This window comes from Astatotilapia calliptera, chromosome 22, assembly GCF_900246225.1.
Source record: "Astatotilapia calliptera chromosome 22, fAstCal1.2, whole genome shotgun sequence".
Taxonomy (NCBI): domain Eukaryota; kingdom Metazoa; phylum Chordata; class Actinopteri; order Cichliformes; family Cichlidae; genus Astatotilapia; species Astatotilapia calliptera.
Window position 1 is genome coordinate 28,106,755 of NC_039322.1, and position 16,316 is coordinate 28,123,070.

Genomic DNA, 16,316 nt, shown 5'->3' on the forward strand with positions numbered 1-16,316 from the left:
CGCATTAAGAAAATTTCCACGCATTAAACAACATAGTTCCAAAACCAATAATTTATTTGGAACATACAACAGCACAGGAGAGCCTGTGGAGTGGTTATGAACCCTCCCGCTAATGGAGCAAGGCTTGCGAGCTTGTCGAGAGCTGCACTCTGATAGTTTCCACTTCAAGCATACCACATCAATTTGGCCGTCTATTAAAGACGCAGAATTTTTCATGTTCACATGTTCAACCCTTACACCAGCTTCCCAGCATTCACCTCTAGGCTCCTGGGGAATTTTTACTCATCTCTCCCAAATTTGTATCTGTATCATATTTGCAGGGGCTGATGAGCTCTGAGACTTGATGCCAAACTCATAACTGTATTCAGCTGTTGTAATGAATAAGTCATTCCAGATGTGAAATGTCTGCCCGAAATATAATGAATGTAGGCTACAGCAGCGGCCCTTATTTCCCTTCACGCCGGTGATCAGTCATCGGTCACTCTGTAGCGTGTTGAGGTTTGCGTTGTAATTTCAGTCCCTCTTGCAATGCAAGTGTTACTTTCAGCTCTTGTTTGTGACCTCCTTGTTCAAAGGAGAGTGATTTTGTCATTTTTTAACTCCTTTATATATATTTTTAACCATTTGTGAGACAACATGTTGAATTTCTTGGCATTAGCAACAGTAATGCCAAGTGTATCACATTTGATACATGAGTTTTTGAGGCCTCTGCGTCATCATTGTGATTGTTTTTAACCATAACTTTAATTCCCTTATATGTTTTTGTTGATTTAAGATAAACTAACTGTGAGCAGTAAATTGCACAGAAATGCCAGATGTAGCAAAAGTTATACAAACTAAAACTTATAGATGCAAATTTATTTGAATTTTCTGGCAGTTGTTTCATGGTTCAGGCTTTAAAGGTTTTAGAAAATGATCAGGACGATTAGAATGCATAAATATTTTATAATAAAAGTACTGACATTGAAATGTTTGTGCCATATTTTAGTATGACTTGAACTGCGTATAAAGTAAAGGTGCAATCGGTTATGTTTTTTGTTCACTTCACAAAATTAGACTGCCGTTGTGAGAACCCCAGCAGGGTTAGAGTCACTGCAAATCCATACAAAGTTTTGAGTGAGTACTTGAATTTTTATGAAATGCACTGAATCATTTCTATCCTGATGTGAACGTGTCACAGACCCTGGGTTTTTGGCATTTACTGTTTGATTTCCTATATTTAGTGTTCTGAGTCTTTGGGTTTCATTTTCTATTTAACAATATTTTCCTTGTAGCCTCAGTTTTATATTTATGTTTTCTTACCTTTAGTTTTCTGATCTAGTCTTCTTTGATCATAGTTATGTTGTATAGATCACTTCCTTAGGTTTCAGGTTTTCTGCCTCTCTGGTGTTTCCCTGTAATTTGTTGTCAAATCTCCATCCCTGTGCCAGATGTTTCTTATTATACCTCCTGTTTTGTTTGGTAGTCTTTTGCTCCTGGTGCCTTATATTTCCGTCCGTCTGTGCCTTATTCCGTCTGTCCAGCCAACTGCTCCCTTTTCACCTGATTAGGCCTTTGTGTTTTTAATAGCTTCAGTTGCCCTTTGTGTTTGTCGCAATGTCTGTTTATCTCACTGTTGTTTGTTTTTATGTGTTTGACTGTCATGTATTCTGTTTCTCTGAATTTTTGGACAGTTTTCCACCATTAAAGGTGAGCCTTTAGTTAAACCTGCCTGCCTGTAGAGTTTCTGCCTGCTTGTAAAGCTTTTGGGTCCAAAGTCCTTCAAACTATAACAGAATGGCTCCAATGATGACAGTGCACTCATCCACTGGTCAGAAAGGGTCATGGAGTGGTTTATTGTGTATGAAAATTATGTGAATCACATGCGGTGGTCTTCACTGCAATCATAGCAGAAGTTCAGTGCTTTGAGGTAATTGCACACTTCCCGATTGCATATTCTTTTTAAATAATCGTCACATTTAAAAGATTCAGCCCATCAAACAAATTACAATATTATTCAACTATAGCTTGTCAAAAAATAGAATGCAGTGTTTCACCCTCAGCTGTGAAAGGCTGATGGGTTATTGCCATTACATGATCGGCTGCCTTGGCATCAGAGTTTTTAAATGCAAAAACGAGCGAATGAGGTGAGGTAGGATTTTGAAATTGAAACCATAGGTGCATCTTCTTAAAATTTAGGACGAGTTTGAATCTCAGTGACATAAACTTAAAGGATAAGGTCAGAGGTCAGGTTTTCTGAAAATCTTGTGAATGCGATAACTCAACATTGAAGCGATGTAGGATTTTGAAATTGAAACCATAGGTGCATCTGTTGGAAGCTGATGGGTAGCACTTGCAGCCACCAGTATTTTTTAATGATGATTTTATTTATTAGGGGGAAAAAATATCCAAACCTACCTGGAAGATGTAATTTCACAAGGTAAATGTCACAAGTCAAAATCCAGGCTTCATTACTTCCAGATATGTTAAATCAAGAAATAATTTAAGTCTGATAAAGTAAACTAGGCTAAAAGATCTAAAAACTAACTATGACATGATATAAAGAAGCAGGTGAGAAACAAAGTCATGGAAAGAGTTAAAAGGTCATTTCTCATGGCTTAGGACTCCAGTGAACCACAAATGAGAAAACCTGGTGGAACGCTGGCGAACCTTAACAGGAGTGGCCAGCCTACGAAAATTACTCCAACATTACATTAATGACTAATCCAGATGTCCACAAAAGAACCCAGAAAAAACATCTAAAGAACTGAGATTTCCAAGGTGAGAATCACTTCTGAGAAAAAAAACAACACAAAGGCTCATCTCACATTTCCAAAAAAAAACATCTTAATGAACTTTTGGAGAAATATTCTGTGGACTGACAAGACAAAAGTTGACCTTTTTGGAAAGTTTGAGTTCTCTTACATCTGGATTGAAAAGAATAGCATTTAATAAAAAGGAGATCATATCAACAGTCAAACATGGTGTTGATCGTGTGATGGTCTGAGGCTGTTTGCTGCTTCAAGACCTGGACAGCTTTCCAAATTGATGGATTCATGAATTCTGCTCTCCAGAAAAATCCTGACGGAGATTGTCCACCCTTCAGTTTGAGCTCTGAAGCTCATGGGCTTGATTATGCAGCAGGACAATGATCTGAAGAACACCAGCAAGTCATCTGCATGGCTCAAAAAACAAAAAACAAAATGAAGATTTAGGAGTGGCCTAGTCAAAGTCCAGACTTAAATCTGATTCAGATGATTAATTAAGACCTTATACAGGCCGCTCATGCACGAAAACTCTTTAGTATGACTGAATAAAGACTAACCTAAAAGGAAGAGTGCAACAAAAGACTGAAAAGACTCCTCGCAAACACTTCATTGTGGTTCTTGCTGCCAAGGGTGCCACAAGCATTTTTTAGTTTTAGGGGTCAAGTACTTTCACACCAGGCCATTAATAAATGAAAATCATCATTTAAAAAATGCTGTTTGGTTTTACTCTGTTATCTTTATCTAATACTAAAATTGTTTAATGATCTGAAATATTTAAAGTTGCAAATATGCACAGCACTGTATTAGAGGATCAGTGGCAATAAAAAAATATTTTAATGCAGTCAAGACAATTTCTAACAACTACAGCCACACGAGTGTAGCGTCGACCGAGTGTAGCATCACGCTAACAGGTCATGCCAGTTCTTTAAAAATATCTTTATAAAATCAAATAGAAGACACAAGTCCTGTTTTCAACTTGAAGTCAACGCTCTTTAATCACACAGATGATAGCAGGGTGTTTTTCAGTGGCTACTGACGTCAATTGATTCCATAATATTCAAGAGAAAAAATTTTTGTGTGTTGTGTGATCAAGGTGAAGTGGAGAGTGTATCTTATTTTCTTTTACACTTTACAAAGCATGATGTGGTAAGAGGGTTTATTTTCCTAGAAAGGGCACACAAAGCACATTCTGGGCACATCTTGGCTTTATTTTGTTGTCTCTAAGTTTATACCATTATCCACTTTTCTGAAGTGTACCATAAAGAATTCGATTTGGGGCCCAGCACAATCTGCTCTAGACCGAATATCTAAAAAGCAGTCTGCACTGGTGACTTACATTTCTTCATTTCCTGATTTTGATAAATGACAAAGGAGTAGAAATTCTTCTCACTCTTTTTCAGGTGTTGATTTACAGTCCAACATTTTTCAAATACGTCTACGAATCGTGGCTTGACAGTCATGGACGATATCCTTCGACCGGTTTCCTCAGTTTGCTGCTCGCTGTCCACATATGTGATGAGGTAAGGAGAACTACTCTAATAGGTAACATATGTGACTGCTCAGTCATTCCTGCCAACACCTCCATTTTTCATAAGTTTCTCCCATATTTCCCTGCCAATTCCCTATTTATTGTTTTTCCTTGGATAGTCCTCTAATTTGTGTGACCCTCAAACTTCATTATGAATAACTGTCATCCTGGTATCCATATTTTTGTGTGTTTATCTGATGTGTTCTAAGATGTCAGATTGTTTTAGAAATACAGTCCAAACACTGCAGATAATTTCAGCCTGCAGTGATGTCATACTCAATTACATCAAGGTAAAATGATAGAGTTGTGACCTGGCAAAGATTGAGGAACAGACACAGATAAAATATCCGCACATATCAAGAAATTAAGTATTTAATAAACCTAAAGTGAGCTATTTCAGACCTTCTTTGTTTTCATTTTGATCATTATGGCTTACAGGTAATGGAAATCAAAAATAAAATATTATTAGAATATATTATTTTGAGTTTAAGTAAATTAGTATTCAAGTATTAGAAACATCATGGATCTCCTGGTTTAGTTCAATACACACAATCACAATCGTGGGGAAGACTGCTGACTTGACAGCTGTCCAGATGACTATCATCAACACCCCACAGAAAGAGTGCAAACCACAGAAGGTCATTGCTGAAAAGCCTGGCTGTTTTCAAAGTGCTATATCAGGGCACATCAATGGAAAGTTAGAGATTTATGTTCAGTAGTCCAGTGTCCTCTTTTCAGTGGAGGACACTGGACTTAAGATGAGGACATTCAGCATTTCATTTGAAAGTCTGTCTGTCTCAAAGTCTGGAGTAAGAATGGAGAGGCACAGAATCTGAAAAGAATCCAAGCTTTATGGAGATGCCAATTTAATTTTCCAGCTGGACTTAGCACCTCCTCACACAGCCAGTACTGCTACAAAACGGTTTACTGTCAAGGTTGTTTTAGTGTGCTTGACTGATGAGCCAGCTTGCCTAACTTGAACCCCATAGAAAATTTATGACATATTGACAAGAGAAAGATGAGAAACTCCAGACCAAAAAAAAAAAAGACCAATGGAAGAGCACTATAAAAGCAACCTGGGCTAATTCCTAACCAGTGCCACAAGCTGAGTGCCTCCATGCCAATGTGCTTTGATGTAGTAATTAAGAACTAAGTATACCCATAGAGAGTGTAGAAGAGAAACAGCTACCATAGATCAATTTAAAGCCTCGAGATAAACGTTTCTACCATCACTGGTAATCTGGCATATTTCCAGTGTGCCAACGCACTTTTGGGGCCGATCGACTGGTCTGAAGAGCCACTGCACACTGGCTGTACAATCACTGATAGCATCCCATTCGTTCCTTTCCATTACTGACACTGGATTGCACATTCAAATCTCTTAATGCGAGATTTGAATGTGCCCTCAGTGTGGAAGAACAAAACAATAAAAAGAATGAAGTTTTTTATTCAATATGACCCAAAATGAGTGACTGAGGACATAAACGCTGAAGTCTTTTTTTTAACCATTGCTATCACTATCTGGTAGCGTTCAGAAGTGCTTCTGCAAAGATGTTGACTAAACTTCCAATGTCAATATCGCCTTAATGAAATATTGTTCAAATTAAAGAAACACTTTCCTCCAGTTGCTGTAGTTGTTTCACTTGTAGAGACACATTTCTTGAAACATTTCACCCTTTTCTCATAACTCTAAAAACAAAACCCAATTCTCAAACTACATTCGCAAAACCGTTGATTCTTCTGGCAAAATCTAAAAACCCATCCAAACAGTTTTATCTGTGGTCAGAACCACACAATGGTCTGCTCATGCATACAGAGAGTAAAAATAAGAACAGAACTAAGCTTTCAGTACACCCTAGATGAAACAATGAAAAGCACAGTGTTCAGGGGATGTATCCCAGGCCTTTAAACCTCATATTGATGTCTTAGAAGTCTACAAAAATATGAAGCAAAAACAAAAATGGACAATGGCTGAGATATGTCTCCCTTCTTTAAAAAAAAAAGAGAAATTATAGGTTGTGTTTAAATTCAGTTGCTCACCTGAAATTACTTTTCTTGACCTGGCTCCACCTCTTCTCCTCAGATTGTTTCCATTGCTTGTTGAATTGATCAGGCTTGTATTGGTTAAATGGCATCATTAGTGACAACAGCGAACTATTTTGTGTAGACAATGGGCTAGAACCAAATTTTCATCAAAATGAGCCATCATCTGATCTAGCCAAATTGAATTCAGTTTCTGTGTAACAGGCTGTGGGATGAGTGCATCCAGACCATCTACAAATTACAACAATTTCTCTTTTTAAATAAAAAAAATAGGTAGTAGAAACAAAATTGTTTTCTAGTGTCACCAAAATCTCATCACATATCACTGGCCTCATGTGGTGATACTGCACAGTGTATTTCTGTAAAAAATCAATTTCAAAGTTTGCAAAATGCTTCCACAACTGGACTTGTGAAGCAAAGATCGCTCTGTTGATGATTAAAAAAAGGCATTTGGAGAACTTTGGAGATACTGCAAAGTATGTTATTATGCACTAAGAGCATCTGTGGTAGTTTCACTGTGATTAACCTTGTCTCTTACAGGTCAGTGTGTTTGGATTCGGTGCAGACCAGTATGGAAACTGGCACCACTACTGGGAGGAGAACCATTTGGCCGGAGCTTTCCGACACACAGGAGTCCACGATGGAGATTACGAATATAATGTCACCCTGCTGCTGGCAGACAAGCACAAAATCCGAATGTTTAAAGGCAGATGATACCGAGCCCATATGTGCAGCTGGATGACCACCAAATGAACCTCAGCAGCCTTTTAATGTTCGTTACCCACCAAAAGAAGAATTTTGTTTTCATTTTATTTCTTTATTTTACAGATTCCAAAGACATTTTCACTATTCTGCTCAGCCCAGTTTCCTGTCATTTACTGAAGTGGCTGTTTAACAAATGTCACTTCTATTGTCACACCAGGAGACGAGGACAGGCCATCCATAAGACAAAATCAGCACTGCCATGGGAGACCGAGCAGATAATAGTAGAAGGGAGACGAAGATGTATGTTAATAAGCATGTTATTATAAAAAGCTGAAGTTCTACTACATAGTATGTGTATAATCCATGTGTCGCTTTTCTATATACGGTAATGATGTCCAGCACTGTGGCCGCCAAAAGCTTTGTATGCTAATGATCAGACCAAGTGCCGTAATTACCGTTAATGTCATTCAATTGCCTCTGTTGCAAACTGTTTAAGTTTAAATTGATACCCAATAAATGTAAAAGCATTTAAAGCAAAACCCTACAGACCTAACATCAAAATGCATTTTCACAATATGGCATTGGTTTTTTACTTTGTAGTGATGGACATGCGAGAAATTCTGCTGTTTTTTGTCAGACCCACCAATTTTTTAATGTGCAACCTGCACTAAAAAGCTATTTATTAACTTGCTTTCCTGATTACAGCTGTAAAATAAAGTTTAATGACACTAAAGGGGTGCTTAAAATTGAACCCAAAATCTAGCCCCAAGAAATTATTTTACTACATTGGGACATTTACAGAAAACCCCCAGGACTACAGCCACATCTATGGGAAATACTTAAGTGTTCAGTCCAAATGTCAAACACTTTGTCATCCCTACATACTAAGTTTTGCAGTATAGTTTAAAAAATAACCATATTGTCAATGCTAGAGCAAAAATTAAGTCTCTATCAAAAAGAGTCTAAAAATGACTATGCACTTTGTTTTGCGTCTAATAAGCTTCAATAGTGCTATGTATTTCGAGCCAAATGTTAGCTGTCTAACCTGCTAAGCTATGATGGGGAACATGTTAAACATTCCTTCTGCTAATAATGCTAGCATTATCATAAAGAGCATTTTAGCATGCTAGTATTGAGCCCAAGTTCGCCTGTGTCTCAGAGCTGCTGGTATATGCAGTGTTTTAATTTTCCCACACTTAATCTTATTTTCTCCTTATTTTGTTGAAGATTTGTGGGCTGTAGTGTTTTTTGTGACACAAGTGTGTATCTCCTAGCAAGTCAGAATTAGCACGGTGACACTAAAAAAAATTAATAAGCTAGTTCCTTAGTTGTCACTCTCTGTGCTCGCTGCGCACTGAGGGTACAAATAAGACTTAGCTTTTTAATCTTATTCTTCTTATTTTGTTGGATATTTCTTGACTGTGATGGTTGAGAAGTAGACACACAAATCTGAGCTAGCACGCTGGTACTCATGGGCTACATTACAGTATCCACCTCCTCTATCCTTGGCTTTTTCAGATATGTCTCAGTCACATAGAGAACAATAGAATGACCACCTCCTTGTGACTAGGAAAAATCAGTCATTGTTTGTACTGACTTTTTTCACATTGGCGACTTATTTCAAATAGTTGGGACCAACAACTGGTTGCCTAAAGGTTAAGTGTGTAACAGTCAACAACTTGTAATTCAACAGCTTGCCACCAAAATTATATTCTCATTATGTCTTTATATATAAGCAAAGTTGCTGAGCGCCAATGTCATCTTGCAGTTAAATGACCGTAATGCAGCAACTACATTATTTGTGGAGGGATTTCTGAATTTTAAATCCATGGTTCTGGTTGGCAGTAGCAGTTAATGTAAATTTCTGTTTAATATGAATTTCTGTGGATACAGACAGCAATGAATTTGTATTTTTCACCAGTTTAACACAGTTGATCACCATATTAACAAAATCTGACCGCATTTAAACGCTAACTTGACCCCATTCAATTGCAAACTGATAGCAGACTAACTCCATCTTATTGCTGTTGCATTGCAATCCTTGAAGTCAGCAAGGATGAGAGTAGTCCCAGACCCAGTCTTTGTTTTCAAAGCAACTTCTTCAAAGGACACCAGTTCAGTCATTTTCATTTTCTCTAGTTGTAGTATCGAATTTTCTACCCACAGTTTAAGTGTTACATACCCAGTGTGTATTAGGAGAGATGACTGTAATGAAAAATCTCTTGAAATTTTCATGAATTATATGAATTATTTCCATCTCTTTGACAGAGGGCTGGCCTGAGCTACATATTCAGAGCACAGACATTACATTAGACAGGATGCAGCGTGTGCTTCAGCTGCTTTCACTAAAAATACCATAATGTGGCACCTTCCTGCGGCTTTATGTGGCGGTGTGGGCGTGTTAATATGTAAAATGTAACCGAGGTGAAACAGAAAATAATGTTTTATTGCTCTTATTTGTTCCCGTGATCACTTCTCTCTCTCTCTCTCTCTCTCACCACTACCCACTGTGGCTCTCTCTCGCTCTCTTGTTGAGCTGAGGTGAAGGGGGTCAGCTTTTGATGTTTCTCACAATTTCAGCACATTCTACATTTGAAATTGTAGAATACCAACACCAACTTAGTTTCTGTTCTAGACAGAAAGAAAGTTTGGTGCTTGGAATTTGTTTCTTTTATTAAATCTGCTGGGCCAAAAGGACTCTACTGGAGACCTGCAGCTACCTGTGGATTAAGAGTTGTGTTATAGCAAAGCAATCAATGAGATTGTGCCATTGGGTGTGATGGAAAAATGATAGAAAGGTTTTCAGTGTTTGCAGCGTAACACAAACAGCGGGTTCTTTGTCATCGATCATTAACACCTGACATACGAACCAGCCTATACAGGGGTGCCTTATCATTGAAATCAGTGATGTAGTATAAATTTTTTGATGTATTATGTGACACAGTTTGTAAATGAAAACTATGTGTAAAGTGCCTTACAGTTAAAGTGTACTGTATTGTTGTGTAAATCTGACACTCATATGCTTGGTACACACAGTATAGCTGTCTCATTTATTGTCAGTAAGATGCCAACATGTTTTGCACTTTTTGATGAGGTGTCGCTCTGTTTTGTCCAGACTTTATTAGCTTGGTGATCACACTGAACTCTCACCTTCTTATTTTTACTCACAGACATCTGACCTGAAATGTTGTGCTTGTTCAGATGATGCAGGAGTTAGGCTTAGCTGCAGTAACAGGCTATGATTTGCTCTGTGTGCATTGTAACAGATTAGAGACATTTGTATGGCCGGTGTCTTTTCTTCATTCCCGCACACACAGAGACAAACCACAATTTGGTTTTTCCTGTCACCATGAATTCATTCAGCTGCCACAGAAAACAACAGTGGTGTGAATGTGTCATACAGGGAGCAGGGAATACTGCCACCTAGTGGACAAAAACGTGGGTCAGCATTAACGTGTTTTGATTTGGTATTATATGATTCAGTATGAACTGGCACTTTTCAAACTGTATTCATTGTTTATCGTTTAAATAAACTGTAAGTAGTGCAGTTGTTTCAGTCTTCACACACACACTAGCTGTGAAGATGGATGTATGTAAGACTAAGACACAAAATAAAGGCTCCAATGAAAAGAATGGGTGACTTCATTTAGTTTTACAGAAAATTGTTAAACACACGGTCTGACACACATTAGGCTGGAAAATTCCTACAACAGCTCAGCTGGTTTCTTATATCTGTTCAAGCCTTTTTGTTTCCTTTGTATTCGTTTTTTTTTACTGATATCTTGTTGGAATTTGTTAGTGATTTATATCAAAGAAAGTTCAGTCATTTAGTGTAAGCCTAACTCAAACACAGTGAACAAAACATTTTAGTTATTTTTTTAGAAATCACAGACACCCTGTCCTCAAGGCTCAAAAAGAGAGGAGCAACATTTCTCTTGAGTGATACAGGTTATAAAACAAAAAACGGTCCTCTCCAGATGATGCCTTTTCAGGGAAGGTCTTGCTTAACCCAGAAGATATTCAACAGCACGGCTATTCCAGCAGCGTAGCTTTGTGGTTTAAAAAAAAAGAAGACCATGTGCAAAACTGGTGTGACTGCAGCCCAGGCCAGTCACCCACAGAAAACTACAGAAAACGGGCTCATGATTTTCTGAACCTTTACAGAGTATCAGCAGTGATGCGGCACAGATGCTTCAGACAAAAGTATTCAACCCTTCAATATTAAAAAAAGATCAGTTTTGCTGTTCTACATATTTGCTAGATTTGTTAATTAGAGTTAACATTAAAAAGTTTAAAATGTAAAAACAACCTGTGTCATGTGACTGACATTGACATGTGTCTTCTGTCTTCATCTTTCCATTGCTCCTTTTGAGGGTCCCATAACATCCTCCTCTGTCACACCAACCCTCTGCATGGCCTTCCTCTTTTCCTTCTGCCTGGCAGCTCCATTGCTACATCTTCAACACCCTTTATCCAATTCCACTTCCCTCCTGTGCACATGTCCAAAGCATCTCAGCCTTGCCTCTCTGATTTTGTCTAGTGGAGATGTCATTTTACAAGATTCTTGTCAACACACTCATGGCAAGGCATACTATATTAGCAAGAGCATGTCATACATATAAATCTATCTATCTATCTATCTATCTATCTATCTATCTATCTATCTATCTATCTATCTATCTATCTATCTATCTATCTATCTATCTATCTATCTATCTATCTATCTATCTATCCATACATACATACATACATACATACATACATACATACATACATACATGTATGTATAGTCTGATACAGTTCAAGTTCAGGTCATTGACACCGACTTGTGTGGGAGAGACAGATAATGAGAAGTTGAATTATTCAGTTGTTCAGCTATCTGTAGACTCCCACACAAATACAACTGGAGCTTTTTGCTGAAACGTGTAAAAAGGACAAGAAGGTTAATGATTTGTAAAATATTTCACAAATTCTGAGTAGGCTGAGTGCAAATTACACCAGATGGCCATGAGCTTGTATGTGGATGGGTCTACACAGATTTCACAGAAACATATCAGTCTGCAGCAGCTGAGACAAAGTTAGATGATTCACAGTTTGGGATTTGAAAAGAAATACACGGCATTTAATGTTCCTGATTAATCTTTCTCTTTTTAAGGATGTAATCACAAGCATGGTCGATGGTTAATCAGTCCTAATTGGTGAGGCGCTATTTACATGAATCCCCTTCACAGTTTGGTCAATAATAACTTTGCTTTTTCCTTCATGACCTATACAGCTAAAAGTCATTATTTCTTCTTTCTGCTCAGTACACAGAAAAAATTTAGATTTTCTGCTTTTACATCTGTGCTTTGATGAAATATTCAGTGTGAATTACATAAACACATGACGTATGCCTTCTTTATTATGTGCTTTAATTAAATTGAGTCTAAATGAGGTGTTATGCCTTCAGTGCTGTGAAACCGGTAGGTTCTTTCCTCTCTTACCGCTCAGTAATTTCATGCCATGGAGTCACAGTACAGTTGCTTTCTGGCTTCAGTGCTTATTAGCTGTTTTGTGTTTTGTAATGCCGATTACACTCATAGTTTTTGTATCTTAAGTAAGTTGTACAAACCACCTTCAAAAAATAATAATTTATAAAAAGTAATCTGAGATAGCTGATTGTAGAATGTATTAAAGGCTATGGAGTGCTATTAATGTCCATTCTATTTATAGTTGTCTTACAGTTTTTCTCCATTGGTTTGGCTCATTTCTTGAAACAGAAATTACATTCTCAAAATAACACAGACAAACCTCCAAACCTCTTGGCAAATGTTCACAACAGAATGGCATTTCTCATTCATTTTATCAAATGGCAAATGCCTTAGTACATGTCTCAATTGTCTCAGTGCATCTTTGCAAATGATTAAGTACAGGTAGCCTACAGTTATACAGTTAGCCCACATTTAGCACAATTTCCAAATGAATAGATCTCGTAGATCTAAACTGATTAATTGATTCTCAGTCTAATGATCATTCCCTCCAAAACATGTCAGCATGATTTCATTGTATAAGTACTCGCATGCACAACTGTCTGCTCAATTGTCAAAATTGGTCAAGAACATAATACCATGAATACCATATATGAATTTCTTTGAATATTTGATAAATTGATGACAGTCATTGACAGTCAGGTGAAACTAGACTAACGAAGGGGGAGTGTCACACACAGGTGTGTTCCATGATTGTGTGCTGCCAAACACAGATATATAGAGCTTGACCAGAGCCAGTCCGATCTCTGAACATGGATAGACAAGGCCAAGCAAACGGACAAGGGGAAGTTCTTCCTCAAGGAGGAGGAGGAGGAGGAGGAGGAGGAGGAGGAGGAGGAGGAGGAGGAGGAGGAGGAGGAGGAAGAAGAGGAAGAAGAGGAAGAATAATAATAATAATAATAATAATGGGAAGAGGCCACAAATAATGCCATCACATTGAGACAGATCCGTGATGCCATCCTTCAGGACAATCATATATTCCAGAATATAAACACAATAAGCATCTCCACAATAGACCGGGTTTTGAAGAAGCATCAGATGACAATGAAACAAATCTCCAGGGTACCATTTGAGAGGAACTCTGACAGAGTGAAGGAGCTGCGTTACCAGTATGTAAATGTAAGTCAGTTACTGGTTGTCTCTCATTATAACCTTACCTGTAATCACAGTAAGCAGTTGTTCACTTATTTGGTTTCAATACCTCCTTTACCTGATTTCAGAATCAGTATTTTCTTCATCTGACTTCAACAATTTCAACAGAAAACTGCAGTTTACTGTATGATACAATTCTCATTATAATCCTTATTTTGTTGTCTCCCAATCAAATCTATCTAATACTGTAGGTTTTACTGTAACATCTCAGTAAGTCATCAGTATTTCCCACTCCCCTTTCTATCAAATACCCCTGCAGTACTTCCTCATAGGCCTATCACTAGTTTAGAACCACTGGAGTAGTGGCCTGTAGTATATTGAACCTGTGGGGGAGAACATGTAATTGTCTAACTGTAGTATATGGCTCTTCTGTATGACTGATTTTATGCTCTTTACTCTATTTTAGAGAATGATGGCATTGGAAGGACATGAGACCCCTCACATCCTGGTGTTCGTGGATGAAGCCTTCAACCTGGCCAAGGGCCGAAGACGTGGCCATAATATTATTGGCCACCGGGCCACAGTGGATGTCCCAGGTCAGCGAGGGGGCAATATAACTATGTGTGCTGCCATTTCTGAGAATGGTGTGGCCACTCACACCCCCAGTCTTGGCCCATACAACACACACAAGCTCATCTTCTTGGATCGCCTTTATACCGATTTTATCCCTGAAAATGAGAGCGGTCTCATAGGGCCTCACCGACCCATTTATCTAATTGTGTGGGACAATGTCAATTTCCACCATAGCCCACTCATTAGGGGCTGGTTTGCAACGCATCCAAGGATGGTCATGGGGTTCCTACCACCTTACACTCCTTTCCTCAATCCGATAGAGGAGTTTTTCTCTGCTTGGAGGTGGATAGTGTATGAGAATCATGCTCAGGATCAGCCGTCCCTGCTCCATGCTATGGACGCAGCGTGTGACGACATTACAGGAGATCAATGCAGGGGATGGTTGCGGCATGCACGCCGTTTCTTCCCTCGTTGCATCGCAAGAGAAAGTATCCGCTGTGATGTGGACGAGAATCTGTGGCCAGACGGACAACAGCGTGTAAATAATCAGGAGGGTGAAGACAGTGGACAAGAGCAGGAGAATGAGTACAGCGACCACTGGATAAGTCCTTGTTTTTTGATTTTGTGTTCATACAATTTACTACTGTAATGTACATTTTCTTTTTACATATGTATGAAACTTTCTTTGCGTGTGAATAAAAAATGGTTATAATTTCCTTGGTAGTGTGAGTGCAATCTGTGATGTCAAACCTTGGAGGCTACTCTTTTCTGTTGTATATTGTTGGTCCTCTCCCATAGTGACAAAACATCTAAACATTTTGTATGGCAGTACTCACACAATGCCAAAGGGACGATGCATTTTGGGGGCACTGACTATTCAGATTAGAAAGAAATGTAGTTTTGACACATGAGTGAACTGTTTTTGGAGAGATATGAGCTTTTGCAGGTGGACCATGTTGTTGTGATCAACCATCCAGGTTTATTTTGACAAAAGCACGAAGAATGATGAGAATGTCCGATCTGTGTCGAGAAATGAGCCAAAGCTATTGAGAAGGATCTTTGCCATTTTGGAGACACTGACTGTTTAAATGAGAAAGGGATTTAGACTGAAGCTTGAGTGGACAGTTTTGGAAGAGGTGAGCTATAGTGTTGTGCTAAATGATCTTAGAGTTTTGAGAATGTAATTTCTGTTTCAAGAAATGAGCCAAACCAATGGAGAAAAACTGTAATGCACTACAGGCCACATTGAAGTTTCTCAGTTTGACCTGCTTCTCTCTTTGCAACATAAAGCTATAGTTTTCATTTAGAAAGTAGTCATCACATGAGTTTTTGTTATATTTGCAATTAAACACAATATTACCTTGTTAGCATGCTCTTGAATCTGGTGGTCCCAACCTTTACATAACCATCAAAACCACAACCACCATACAGATGGAACAGAAGCAGGAAATATGGTAAGAGATCAAGCCCCTCCATAGAGAAATACCAACCAGCCTCTGATCACAACAACAGGCCCTGAGCACAAGATCTGTAGAGGAAGGAGTCAGTCACAGCTGACAGGATCCAAGCTGCATATTGCACAAGTTGCCCAAGAGATTAAGAAGTCCATAGCAGCAGGATGTGAGTCCCAAGCTGAGACAGTATACCCAAGGTCAACCTAGTGACAGTGCGTATATGAATTAGAAGTCCACTAAATGTGGTTGAGAACAACAGGGCTAAGTTCGAGGCAGGCAATCAGTTGTCAACCAACTGGTCAGACACAGTGGTAGTTGGTGAGGAGTGGAAGAGTGTTGTGACGGGTGTGGGAGTCTAAGCTGAAACATCTGTAAGAAAGACCGTGTGACAGTAAAGCTCAGCTGAAACAGGGCTTAAAGGAACAACTGGTCGGGGCCAAAAAAGACACATTTGTATTTACTGCATTAGCAGCTGTAACACCTGGAACTGGAAGCCCAGCTCCAGCAGATTCTGGCAACATCAGAAGTCTCTGTCCAGAAGATTGCAGTCCTAGCAATAGTGGATATACTTGAAACTCCCAGAAGAATGAAGAAGCTAGCATTTTATGTATTAAGTTAGCACTTAATAAGTGTTAAGCCACAAAAC

General features: G+C 38.6%; 1 protein-coding gene across 5 annotated transcripts in view; it reads left to right on the forward strand.

Moving 5' to 3' along the window:
- Positions 1-10,656, forward strand: part of LOC113015435 (CMP-N-acetylneuraminate-beta-galactosamide-alpha-2,3-sialyltransferase 1-like) — a 94,143-nt gene extending 83,487 nt beyond the window's left edge. For all 5 annotated transcript variants that reach the window (XM_026157476.1, XM_026157479.1, XM_026157478.1 and 2 more), the window contains 2 exons: positions 4,148-4,267; positions 6,859-10,656. In XM_026157476.1, the coding sequence (XP_026013261.1) occupies positions 4,148-4,267; positions 6,859-7,032 (294 nt within the window). In that variant the 3' untranslated portion in view covers positions 7,033-10,656. The remainder of the gene's footprint in view (positions 1-4,147; positions 4,268-6,858) is intronic.
- Positions 10,657-16,316: the final 5,660 nt, after the last annotated feature.